General features: G+C 32.3%; 1 protein-coding gene and 1 long non-coding RNA gene across 2 annotated transcripts; both read right to left on the reverse strand.

Moving 5' to 3' along the window:
- Window positions 1–3,728: 3,728 nt before the first annotated feature.
- On the reverse strand, window positions 3,729–5,917 carry LOC128286877 (uncharacterized). Its single transcript, XR_008277541.1, has 3 exons — window positions 5,764–5,917; window positions 4,818–4,859; window positions 3,729–3,934 (listed from the first exon to the last, which is right to left on the reverse strand). It is a non-coding gene; the product is annotated as an uncharacterized LOC128286877 (long non-coding RNA).
- Window positions 5,918–10,278: 4,361 nt separating this feature from the next.
- LOC108462060 (zinc finger BED domain-containing protein RICESLEEPER 2-like) lies at window positions 10,279–12,099 on the reverse strand. Its single transcript, XM_017762059.1, has 5 exons — window positions 12,004–12,099; window positions 11,360–11,907; window positions 11,137–11,206; window positions 10,845–10,974; window positions 10,279–10,748 (listed from the first exon to the last, which is right to left on the reverse strand). Exons 1-5 carry the CDS (start codon window positions 12,097–12,099, stop codon window positions 10,279–10,281), a joined length of 1,314 nt encoding a protein of 437 aa, XP_017617548.1.
- Between the last annotated feature and the right edge of the window lie 696 nt (window positions 12,100–12,795).

Here is a 12,795-nt window from a genome sequence, read left to right on the forward strand (position 1 = left end):
ACTTGTTCTTAAAAAAAAAACATGTATACATATTAATAGTGATCTTCTATTTGTAAGCTTCAGTATTTAAATTCCATAGTCAGAGAATGAGTTATGTTGTATGTAAGTGATGATTAAATATTTTTCTAGTTAAGTAATTTTTCAACTCAATCTCGATTCTAACCCTTTCTTTCAGCTTATGACCACACCCCCTAACCAAGCCTCATTACAACCCTCTAAAGACCTTTTGATTGATGTATCATCTTAAATTATAGTGGTGGAAATTTGATTTTCATGCAAGCCTATGGTAATGACTTTTCATTATTGACTATTGAGTGCTTCATTTATTATCCTTAAACACATCGAGTGATTTGAGTGAATCTTTAGTGAGGATGTGAAACTCTGTGGTATTCTGAATCAAAGGTAATTACTTAGGTGAGGGGAGACACCTATGTTTGCATGATTCAATACTGAACTTGGATTGATTGAAACTGTGATGTTCTTTTAATTGAATTCTCAATGTATGATTACTTATGGATTATATTGAGATATTATCAATAGAAATTATAAATTGAGAAGAATTTATTTTGATTATGAGTTGAGAATTTTGCTTGAGGACAAACAAATGCTTAAGTGTGGGGGTATTTGATAAACCGTAATTTATACATATTTTTACCCAATGCTTAACGTATTTTATGGATGATTTTCCAATAGAATTGGTGAATTCGATGCTCCTAATGCTTTAATTTCATGTTTTATACTTAGGAGAGCATAGAAGAGCGAAAGGAATGAGAAACTGGCCAAAAACGGAGAAAATGGGCCAAAGTACGAAATCAACACGGCTTGGACCTCCTCACACGGGTAGACCACATGGCAGTGTCAATTTAGCAAGCTCGAGCACAGCCTGAAGTAATCACACACGGGCGTGTCCTTGCCGAGCCCAAGTTGAGTCCAATTTGGAAAAGGCTAATTTTGAGGACTCTTAGGCATTCCAAAGCCTATAAATACACCCTAGAGAAGGAAGAAAGGGGGACACACAGGGAGGGAGTAAGAAATTACACTGAGGAAGTCGATTGATCCATCTCAGAAGCCGGATCCATCATCAAGACTAAAGATCTCTCCTCAATTTCCCCTTCAGGAGTTTTGGGTTTTCTTTATGTTTTGTATTCTTTATTATTCTGAGATGTTTTTTTATTTAGTTATGAACTAAAACCCCTAAATACCTAAAGGGAATGAAACCTAAGACGAATCTTGTTATTATTTTTCTGAATTGTATGATAAATATTTAACTTGTTCTTAATTCTTGTTTTGATATCCCAGGATACTGATTCAAGATAAGCTCTTATTCAGAGGAGGAATAGACCCTGTCTAAGAGTACATTTGTCATAATTAAGCGGAGTTGTTTACGCGCCTAGACATAGGGTGATAAGATTTTGCCAAATTAGGGTGAAACCTAATAAGGGGATTTATAGATCGAGTTAATGCAACCCTAGGGTGTAAATTAGAGAAAGGTCTCAATTATTCAATCTAGGGATTAGACGTTGTCGAAACCATTTTTTTGAAAAAACAGGAATCGACTTAAGTTTTGAAAATGAAAAAAAAGGGAGTCGCCACCAATCCTTTTTGATGAGGTATGATCGGGTCACCTCGTAAAAGTGGTTATTTTTAATAAATGATTTGATTTATTTAAACAACGATTTTGGTCTGCGAAATTTAGAAAAACGAGCTCGGGAGTCGGTTACGTACGAGGAAGGATTAGCACCCTCGTAACGCCCAAAATTGGTACCTAGTTAATTAACTAGTGTCCTAAGATCGAAAATTGAAAACTTGAAAAAAGTTTGAAACACAATCCTTCCTTTTGTAAAAAAAAACATTCGAACGTTAAAGACATTCTCGTCTCGAAGCAACAAAATGTCATATCCAGTGAGTTAGGACACGACATCTCGAACTTTTGAGAATGAGCTTGCCTTTTACTCAGAAATTCGTATATTTTAACCCCTTTTTAAAAGGATATTTGGTTAGTTAGGGTAAACGAGGAAAATCGAAACCCAATAAGTTAGGGCACGTTTCCTCGAATTTCCAAACACCGAATATTGCCTTTACTTGTGAAAATCTTATTTCGAGCTAACAAAATGTCATACCTGGTAAGTTAGGGCACAACACCTCGTATTTTCGAGAATAAGCATTTTTTCAAAACTCGTGTTGTGACTTAAGAAGATTATGTTGTTATTTAGATTAAATGAGAAAAATTGAAACCCAGTAAGTTAGGGCACAATTTTCTCAAATTTTCTAAATACGAAGCTTGTTTTATTTTAGAAAACACAATGGTATGCGTCGAGTAAAAGACTAATGCGATCATAATTGCATGGTGAAATGAGAAAACAAATTGCAGCATTAATATGCATAGTAAAATAATAATAACAAAGGTGATGATATAAACACAATAATAATGACGAATAACATAAACTTGCGAGATATATAGAGACATATATAATAAAATAATGATAATGAGAACATAACGAAATAAATATGAAATAAATATGATGATAAATGAAATAATAAAGCAAATTACAGTGTAAATTTAATTTTAAATGGGGATAAGTAAATAAAGCAGACGAGTAAAGAAACAAAGTGTGGAATTGTTTTTTTAATAATAATAATAATAATAAGGATAATAAAATAATAAATATTATGTAAAATGTGTGAACAAACTTATAATTAAAAAGATTAAATAATAATAATGGTATAAATATAAATAAGTATTATATGGAACAAAATAATGATACCAAAATAAATAAATAAAAATTTAAAGTTGGAAATTACATAAGAGTATAAACGAATAAATAATAAAATAAAATCAGTGTATTATATAAAAAACGTAAATGCATAAAAGAAAGACCATAATAATAATAGTAGTAGTTATAATAAAAGTAAAAATAAAACTAAATATAATAATAGTGATATTAAAAAATAATAGCTATAAAAATAAAAAGATAATAACCATGACAATAAAGAATAATAGCAATAATAATAATAATGAAAATAAGAATAACATTAGGAATATATTAAAACACAATAGTAAAATAGTAACAACAGTAATAATAGTAATAATAATAATTAATAAGTTAAGTTAATTAGTAATAAAGTACAAAGCGAATAAACATAGAAAGGGAAGTATATAATATAATAACAATATGAAATTAATTAGTTTAATAATAATAATAATAATAATGAAGACAAAAATATTAAGTTACAATAATAAAATAATAATAGTGATAATAATAGTATATTAGATAACAATAATAAAATAATAAGTAATGATAATAGAGTATAAATAATAGTTATGAAAATAATAACAAGTAATAATAATAATAATAATAATAATAATTGTAGCACCCCAAACCCGGCCCAGACGTTAAGGCGAATCCGACATGCCACTTTGAAGTCAAAACCGTGTTCCTTTTTAGTGTTTTAAAAAAGCCGAATTTTGTCAAACTAACCAAGTGAATGGAAGTGGGCACCGGTAGGTATCCATAACAGAGGAAGTGAGCCATGAAGGTCGCTTAAGTACCAAGCTCTCCGATTGGATCCAATCCTAGACATGTCCACATCCATTGCCACACTTGGTTATAACAAGTTGAAATTTCTTTGAGTGGTTATCTTTGGTAAATTGAATATTCGTGTCATCGTGTTATTTAAAAAAATATCGTTTTGAAATCGTGCCTAAGTCTAGCCCATTTGAATTATTATTATCCATCAATTTAAAGTTGTTTAAAATAATATAATCTCGAAAATCAAAGAAGAAAATAAAGTTAAAATGGTCTTATTACAACCCAAAACTTAAATAGTAATTAACAATAACTTAAGAAAACCAGTCTCTTTTTCAAACCCAAAAGTGTTCACAATGGCCACTCTGAATCCCCTCCGGCTCCAAGTCACCCACATCAAGACTCACCTGCAAGGTTAAAGAAGGGGTGAGTTTGGGGAAACTCAGTGTGTAAGGAAAACCCATTCAAAGCCCAAGTCAGCTCAAGCCCATTGGGCCTAAGCCCATTCAAGTAACAGTGGTCTTGGGCCGAGCCGTGCCAGATTACAATAAACTGGGCCTTAGCCCCTTATTCAGATAACAGTATGGCCCATAGGCCTATTTCAAAATACATGCAACATCAGTAAACATATGCAAGCCCATTTGGGGAGACTACTCAACCCACCAACCACTACACTCCACCCGTACCAGCCATACACTCCATGTGGGGAATAGCTCAACCCACCCAGCCCAACACTCCACAGTTGCAGCCTTGCTGCTCAGTTAACAGTAAATTGAGGCAAAGCCTCCAGTACGTGGACAAGCCACTTTCAGTACTTCCTCCGTCAATATCCCAGTCCCATGCATCAGATAATAACAACATGGCATGCAGTAAATAACAACAGTCAAACATGCATTTAGGTCAATTTAACCCTAGGGGTATTTCGGTAATTTATCTCCCAGGGGTAAAACTGTAAAATTTCCACTTTTAAAGGTATTTCAGTAATTTATCCATTTTAGGGTTTTCATGCATATTCCTACCTTTCACGTACTAACAGAATCACTACCGAGGGTTCTTATCGAATTGGGCCCGTTGGCCCATCATTCCAATTTTGGCCCATTAAGCCCAAAAATATCGAGGGCACAGAAATCATGCACTTTGCAGTCCAAACATTGCAGCTTACCAAAAACATTAATCGATTTACCTCACGAGCATTCGCACACTCGCAAATCTACAAAATACCGGTTTTCGGCATTTCGGCTTTTCGACTTTTGCCGATCTAGACTAAGAAAGAGGGTGTTAGTTACACACCTGTTTGCGACAATATGCTGACGAGATCCACACACGAACCGCCTACAATTGGATTACTAACACGTTAATCTAACTATTCAAATACAAACTACGTATTAACCCCTTACAATATTCGGTCAACCACACCTACAGATCATAGTAAGCTTATAAGAAATCAATAAGCAACTCATTAACAAATTTTTGTCAATGTTTACCACATAATCATAATTTCACTGCAAGCTATCTTCCTGAGCAACAGTCACTAAATCATTTATAACTGGAGCTACGAAACTCCAAATCAAGTGCCGTTAATTTTGCCTGAAAATAGACTCATATATCTTCTATCCATAAAATTTTCAGAATTTTTGGTTTAGCCAATAAATACCAGATTTTTCTCAAAGTTTCCCATGTTTCACTGTTTGACTAATCTGACCACTCTTCATTACGAATCAAATTTCTCATTGTACAGGATTCAAAATATGTTCTAGTTTATTTCATTTGAAACTAGACTCATTAAGCTTTAATTACATAATTTATTAAGCTTCTAATTCATCTCCCACAATTTATGGTGATTTTCCAAAGTCACGTTACTGCTGCTGTCTCAAGCAGATTTATTACCAAATCACTCTTTCACACCTAACTTGCATGCTTGTTATTTAAACATGTATATCACCAATCAATCATCACATATCTATGATTTTACTTCAGCATAATCCCCATTTCATCATTTTAAAGCACAACATGTTAGCCGATTTCCCTTTAGCATCTAAGGCACATGCATGCTCATTTGTTTGGCTCAACTTCACATATCTTCCATTTTTCATCAAAAGAACATGAAACAACAACCATTTCCTTCATGACCAAATGCTCACAACACAACCAAAAATCAAAATATACTTCAAGAGTTAAGGTAGAATCAAGAAGAACTCATGAACCTCAAAATAAAAGCAAGGTACCAAGAACTTACCTTCAATTTTCCTCCTCCTAATGACCGAATACTCAAGAGCTTTCTCCTCTCCTTTCTCTTCTCTAACTTTCAGCTATGATGAACAAAGATGGACAAAACTTTGTTCTTTTCACCCCTTTTTCTTTTAATAAAACTTCATATTTCATCCATTTAATTCTTTAATACAAAAGACATGTAATTCTTATCATGAAACATTTACCTAACCCATTATCATGAAACATTTACCTAACCCATTATCATGAAACATTTACCTAACCCATTATCATGGAATATTTACCATAAATTATGGATATCAAGTGTACATTTTGTCTACAACAACATGATGGCTGGCCACTTCATGTAAAATGGGAGGTTTGTCATGCAAATCCTCCTATTTTGCACTCCTATTTATTTGGCCACTTCAATTTAGCCTATAGCATTTTCAAACATTTTCACATAGGTCCTATTTCATAATTTTACCCCCTTTTTTCTTATGGAACAAAAATTAACTAAAATTATCGGGTTCTATCTTAAGTTTGGGCTTTCTAGAGGCCCACTAACATAATTAAACCTATGCCAACATTCACAGGATTCCCGAAAATTGGGGCGTTACAATAATAATAATAATAATAATAATAATAATAATAGTGACGATAGTAGTAATAATATATTGATAATACATAATAGAAGGAATAATAAAAGGATATAGGAATAATAGGAATAGTAATAACAATAATAATAAAGAATATAATACATTAATGATAATGATATATGTTAATAACAACAATAATAATATGTAAAAATAGGAAATAATAATATGGTAAAAATATTAATATATTAATAAGAATAATAGAAATAAAATAAGATTATAATAACAATATTAACAAGAATAAACATAAAAGAGATAGTAATAATGTAAATAGTGATGTATATATGTATCAAAAATAATGGTAGTAAAAAATAGTAATAATAATAATAATAATAGAAGTGGTAATAATAATATTAAAATAAAATAAATACATGTACAAGTATAATAATAATATAAATAATGTAATAAAACAATCAAAAGTAATAAAAAGGACGTAATTGAATCTGAAAACAAAATTTTGGGGCAAATCCGAAATAAATAAAAGAGAAGGGGATCAAATCGCATGCGCGAACAACCAGGAGGGACTAAAACGGGCAATAACCTCTTGTCCCAAAACGCACAGCTTCAAAGGGATTCAATTGGAAAAGAAATAAAATTTCTGGGCATAAATTAAAAGCCAAAAAAATGAAATTTAAAAGTAGAAAAATACGGAAGGACCAAATGCGGAATTAAACCATCAAATGAAAACACGAGGATCCTAGGCCTGGAGCCGGTCGGGTCGAGTCGGAGGGGGCAAAACGACGTCGTTTTCGTGGCCTACAAAAATCAGTTTTTTTTTTAAAAAAAAATTTATTCTTCCTCCATTTTAAAAAAAAAACTTCACTTTCTCCTTTTTTTTCTCTGCAGGGGCTTCTACTCCGGCGAGTGTTCCTACCGTCATGCCACGCATGTCATTGTCGTGGGCCACCGGACACAGTGGCGAAAAACAAAAGGTATGTTTTTTATTTATTTATTTTTTGTATTTTTTGATAATCTTTTAATATATGTATATATGTGTGGAATAGATTCAAAAATAGGAAATAAATAAAATAAAATCACCTTAGGCTTTCGGTTTTGGTTTCTGGTATTTTGGTTCTTCGATTTAGGATTATTCTTCTATTTTGGCGCTGCTAGAATCACTGTTTTGCCTGAAAATCGAGTGCTTTTTGGTATTGATCTATATTGCTCAATGTTACAAATCTATTTTGGCTTGGCTTTTTAAAGCCATTTACATGCTTTTTCTTTTCTAATCACTGTCTTTTCTTAATTTAATCATTGCAGGCAGTGGAGCAAGTGGAGGAGTAGGTGGTTGATGCGACAGTGGCGGTGGCAGCAGAGGCGATGGCCAGGTTTTGACATAGGGCGGCTAGGGTTAGGCTAGGCTAGGGTTTTTTCTTTTTTGTTTTTTAGGTATTGGGCTTTTGGGCTGCTAGGGTTTTTTTTTTAGTTTGGGTTTGGTTTTTTTTTAGGGATATTGGGTTTATTTTATTTTTGGGTGGGTTGATTTGGTTTAATTTGGATGAATAAATCGTCCGATTCAGAGCCAGAATAACAAGTACAGTCTAGATGGATTTTTTCTTAGGTATTGTCTTAATTCAATCGATTTCCCCAAAAACAATTCCCCAATTCTATTCTCTGTGAGTTCTTAGTTTAGATAATTAGTTAGTTAAAACAAAACCTCTTTATTCTTAGGCTAGATAATAAAAAGACAGTCATTACTAGTACTTTTAGTTCATTTGGGTTCGACAATCCGGTCTTGCTAAAACTATACTACTGTTCGATAGGCACACTTGCCTACATCACGATAATAGTTAGTTTTAAGAACGATTAATTATAAATATTTAAAACCTATCACGAAATAACGCGATCAAAGTTCCTTTCTCTTTTGAGTTGCTTCTACTTTATTTTAGTGCCTTAGAGAATTTCTGGGAGAATTATCATCTTTTGAGATTTAGGATAACTTAGGCAGATTTGAAACAAAAAAATCACCGAAGGTTACACAGTTTGTTAGACTTAAGTTCTAGCCTCGTGACACTAGGACATACTAACCTAAGTCAGCAAGCTTACCCCACACACCCTGCCCTATTGTCTCCTGAAGTTCTAGAATTAAAATATCATTATCCAAAATCAAAAGCCAGTGTATACAAAAAAAAGAACAAATCACCACATAGTATGGTTTGCATATAAGAATCCTAACCAATGAATAAGCAGCTTTATTGATACTCCGATGAATCCATTGAAATGACACATGACGATCTTGCTTTTTCAAAATGGAGAAATCGTTTAAAATAAATTCAAAAAATCAAAGTTAAAAACAGATTTCGAGGCCAAAAAATTAAACACATCCACGCTATCAAGCTCAACAATTAGTTGCTTAAAATTTTGCGCTTTGATCCATGACAAAGCTTGGCGCATTGAAATTGCTTTAGCAACATGCGTTGCCATCGTACCAAGATAAAAAGCTAGAATACGCTGTGACAAATCTTCCATGCTGTCACAAATTACAGCAGTAAATTGTTTCTATTTTTTATCTAAAAATGGTCGCATGCACATTACATCTAAGCCATCCTACAACCAGCTTTTTCTAATGAATCGAGAGAGGCTGAATTGACGGCGACACCACCCTTATCCTATGGTGATAGGAAACAACATCACGCCAGCTTTGTAAAAAAAAAAACTCACAAAAAGAAGTAGCTGGCTAATAGATAATTCATTTCTAATAGTGTAAATGAACCAGGTTCAAACGAACAAGGCTATTCTCATGTTCGTTTGTTTATTTTTGAAGTTGTTCATGATCGGTTCATGTTCATTGAATTTTTAATATCATGTTTGAACTTTGTTTTCGAGCTCGATTCATTTAGCGTTCCTAAACATGTTCATTTACGTTCGCGAATATGTTTGCGAATGTTAACTAAACAAACAAACAATAAAATTAAATAAAACAAAACAAATCCAACTAAATAAAACTTACATTTCAACATGAGAATTGTTCAGTTATAAAGTTAAATGAGGCATTTGTAATTTCATAAAAAACTAAGTTGTAAATGAGTAGTTTGATCGATTCAAAAAAAAACATATTACAAGAGAAGCAATTCAAAAAGACAAGACCAAAAATGCTGCAGTAAACACCAACTAGAAAAGTTGAAAACATAAATAGCACATTCCCCTACAATGAATCCAATGATACCACATCTTGAAAACACCAAATTAAAAAATTCATGAGATTCACCCATCAAATTCAATAAGGCAACAAGAAAAAAATCTTTTATTTGATCCATTATTATTATTATTTAAAGAAAATAAGGTTATAGAAGGTACAACTAGTTAAAATGTATAATTGCCTTACAAAGATAATCATATCAGAAAAGTTAAAAACATATTAATACAAAGCTATTGGACAAACACCAACCAAGTTAAAATGCTCATTGACTTTTCATAAACACCACCCTAAAATGTACACACTCTAAAATTAAGTACCTTTGAAATTCTTCAAAATGCTAACTTCTAAGTAAAGAAATCTCTTTAATTTCTACTTTTCTCTACATAAAAAATTAAAATTAGATGACCAAATTAAATAATATTTCAAATATTAAATAAATAGAACAAATATTTGAAAATTACTCACTTTGGCTTTCTTTTTCAACCCATAAAAGTTCTGATACAAATCAGAACCATAAAGTAACATTTGTACAATATCAGTTCCTAAGATGAATAGTATGCATCAATCACTCTACCGCGAGCATTAAAAGCAAATGCTGAAGCCACCGTGGTAATTGGAATAGACAATATTTCACAACCCATTTTTGATAAAATTCAAAACTTAAGGTTATTAACCTTCCAACACTCTAAGGCATCAAAATCACCACAGTTTTCCTTACAAATGAGCACTCATTCTTCCAAGTATATATCTAGTTCAGGCTTAACATTGTCAATTGTGTCAACACTCTCACAAACCTGGACCTTCCAGTCATAACTTTTCCCTTGTCAATTTTACTAATGGTAGAAGCATTACTGACAGCACTTTCTTGCATATCATTTTCCATTAATGTACCAACATTAGTTGTTGCATATTCATTCACATATTCCTTATAAATCTCATATAGACTACCACGCACAATGCAAATTTTTCTGGGGGCTTTCTCTTCAAAATAAATAACACAAAAACTGAAGTTAATCAATTTCATCTTATTCCTAGGATCTAGTATAGCAGTAATAGAAATCAACAAATTGCATTCACCCCAATATTTATCAAATTTTCTTTGCATTTTGTCAGTCATTTGTTTCATCCAAAGTTCCTCACTCAAAGATTTCTCCATCAATAACTCTTTGATACTCCAAAGTTCAAGAAGAAATAAATTTGAAGTTGGATATTCAGAACCTAATATTTATAAAGGAAATACCATGCATTAATTAAATAACATAAATGAAAATTAAGAAACAATGAAATAAAGCTAGATATATTTAAACTGTTTACTTGAGATAATGTTGGTAACTTCATTAAAAAGTGTCAAGAAAGAACGAACTTCCTCAACCCTCACCCAATCTTTATCACTTGGCAAATACTTATAACTCGCATCACATTGAGCATACTGCGGAAATACATCCTTAAACTCCAATACACAAGACAACATAGCATATGTTACATTCTACCGTGTACAACAATCTAAAATCAACCTCTCATTTAGCAACTGAAGTTGTATAACTATATCACTAAACATAGTCAAATGCACAGTGGATGTTCTGATGTGCTTCACACTTTCCCGTACATTATCAATTACATCTTCAATTTCGAAAAGACCATCATGCACCAATAGATTTAAGATGTGTGCACAACAACTGACATGAAACAAATTCTCATTCAAATAAAGCATTTTATGAAATGAAAGGCTATATTTCAACATCCTTATAGTTGCATCATTGTAAGAAGCATTTTCCATGAAAATTGAGCACACTTTTCCTTCAATATCCTAGTCTTGTAAGAATTTGTACAATGCGTCATATGCAAAAACTCCACTATGCAAAGGAGGCATATCAACAAAGTTCAAAACTTTTTTTTGCAAATTCCAATCCGAGTCCACAAAATGAGCTGTCAAGACTATGTATTGAATCTTTTGACCTAACTTCCACATATCAGTTGTAATGCTAATCCTATCCACTATCTTCAATAACCCATTTAACCTCTTCTTCTCAACCTCATAACTTGTCCAACAATCAGCTTTGGCTGTAGCATGAGAAATTCTTACATAGTGAGGACTTGCAATTTTCATCAACAAAGTGAATAGCTCATACTCAGTAAATGCAAAAGGCAACTCATGAACCATTATCATGTGAGAAACAACTTCTCTGATCTTTGCTTGGTCATATTTCCTAGTCTGGATACCACTAGCACTGTTAGATCTAGGTGCTTGTAGTGGTAGAAAAAGATTGCCTTGTCCTTTTAAAGATACATGATCTTTCACACAATCATCTAAATGTCTTTTATATTGTGTAGTTGTATCATCCTTGTTCTTGGCAACTTTAATCTTATAGTGATTACACTGCACTTTTTTGGTCCCATCAGCAAGCTTAACTACGGTCAGTTCCTACCAAAGAATTGATGTCTTATTTCTATTTCTCCTTGTATGAGTGGCAACTTCAACATCATCCAAAAACTCAGCCTCCTCATGGGTTGGTCTTTCATGAGTAGTATCTCGAGCATTGGAAATTTCATTTCCTTGAATGAAAGTCATCGGTGATGAAAGATCAGTACATGAATAGGAATAATGACATTGTTCTGAGTTATAAGACATACCTAAAAATTAAAAGTTAAATCATTATTAATGGATAACACCAAATCTAATAAACAAGCTCTATAAAAGCAACAATACACATAGGCTAAACAAGTAATAGATCACCATTTCAAATAATTTTCTTTTACTATTAATAGTATTAAATATCTTTAAAAAATCATCGAAGTATAAACAACAACAATGTGCATCAGGTTTAAAGCAATATCTCATAAAGTTAAATTTGGAGATAATAATAGCAAAATAGTAGTTATAAAATTATAATTCCAACTTGAAAGGTCTCAACATTAGTTTATACTAAAATAAATTGATTAAACAGGATAAAAAGAATGTCTGAAAATGTCTCCCTGAATTGTTTGCGGCCTCCCCGAACATCATTTTTGGAGAGACTGTTAAAAAGAGTTGGATCTAAGGAGGATATGCATATTGCTAATATATGAACAAAAAAGAAAAGAAAAGAAAAGAAAACTCTTTTGCATATTGTTGGGAAATAAAAATCGAGTATTTGTGATGACTGATGAAGTTGAACTGTAACACCCCGTACCCGAGTCCGTTACCGGAATCGAACACAAGGTGCACACAAACTTAGTTTAACTATCTTCACAGTCCATTTAGAAATTTCCAGACAAGCTGGTTACT

The sequence above is a fragment of the Gossypium arboreum genome, chromosome 13 (assembly GCF_025698485.1).
Source record: "Gossypium arboreum isolate Shixiya-1 chromosome 13, ASM2569848v2, whole genome shotgun sequence".
NCBI classification, from domain to species: Eukaryota; Viridiplantae; Streptophyta; class Magnoliopsida; order Malvales; family Malvaceae; genus Gossypium; species Gossypium arboreum.

What these genes read in the sequence shown, in the direction of transcription:
- LOC108462060 (XM_017762059.1), bottom strand. Translation starts at nt 12,099, where the DNA reads ATGACTTTCATTCAAGGAAATGAAATTTCCAATGCTCGAGATACTACT. An exon ending in GTTTTTGCATATGACGCATT is followed by an intron (nt 11,207 to 11,359) that starts GTACAAATTCTT and finishes GTTTCATGTCAG; the next exon opens with TTGTTGTGCACACATCTTAA. An exon ending in TTGAAGATGTAATTGATAAT is followed by an intron (nt 10,975 to 11,136) that starts GTACGGGAAAGT and finishes TTGGAGTTTAAG; the next exon opens with GATGTATTTCCGCAGTATGC.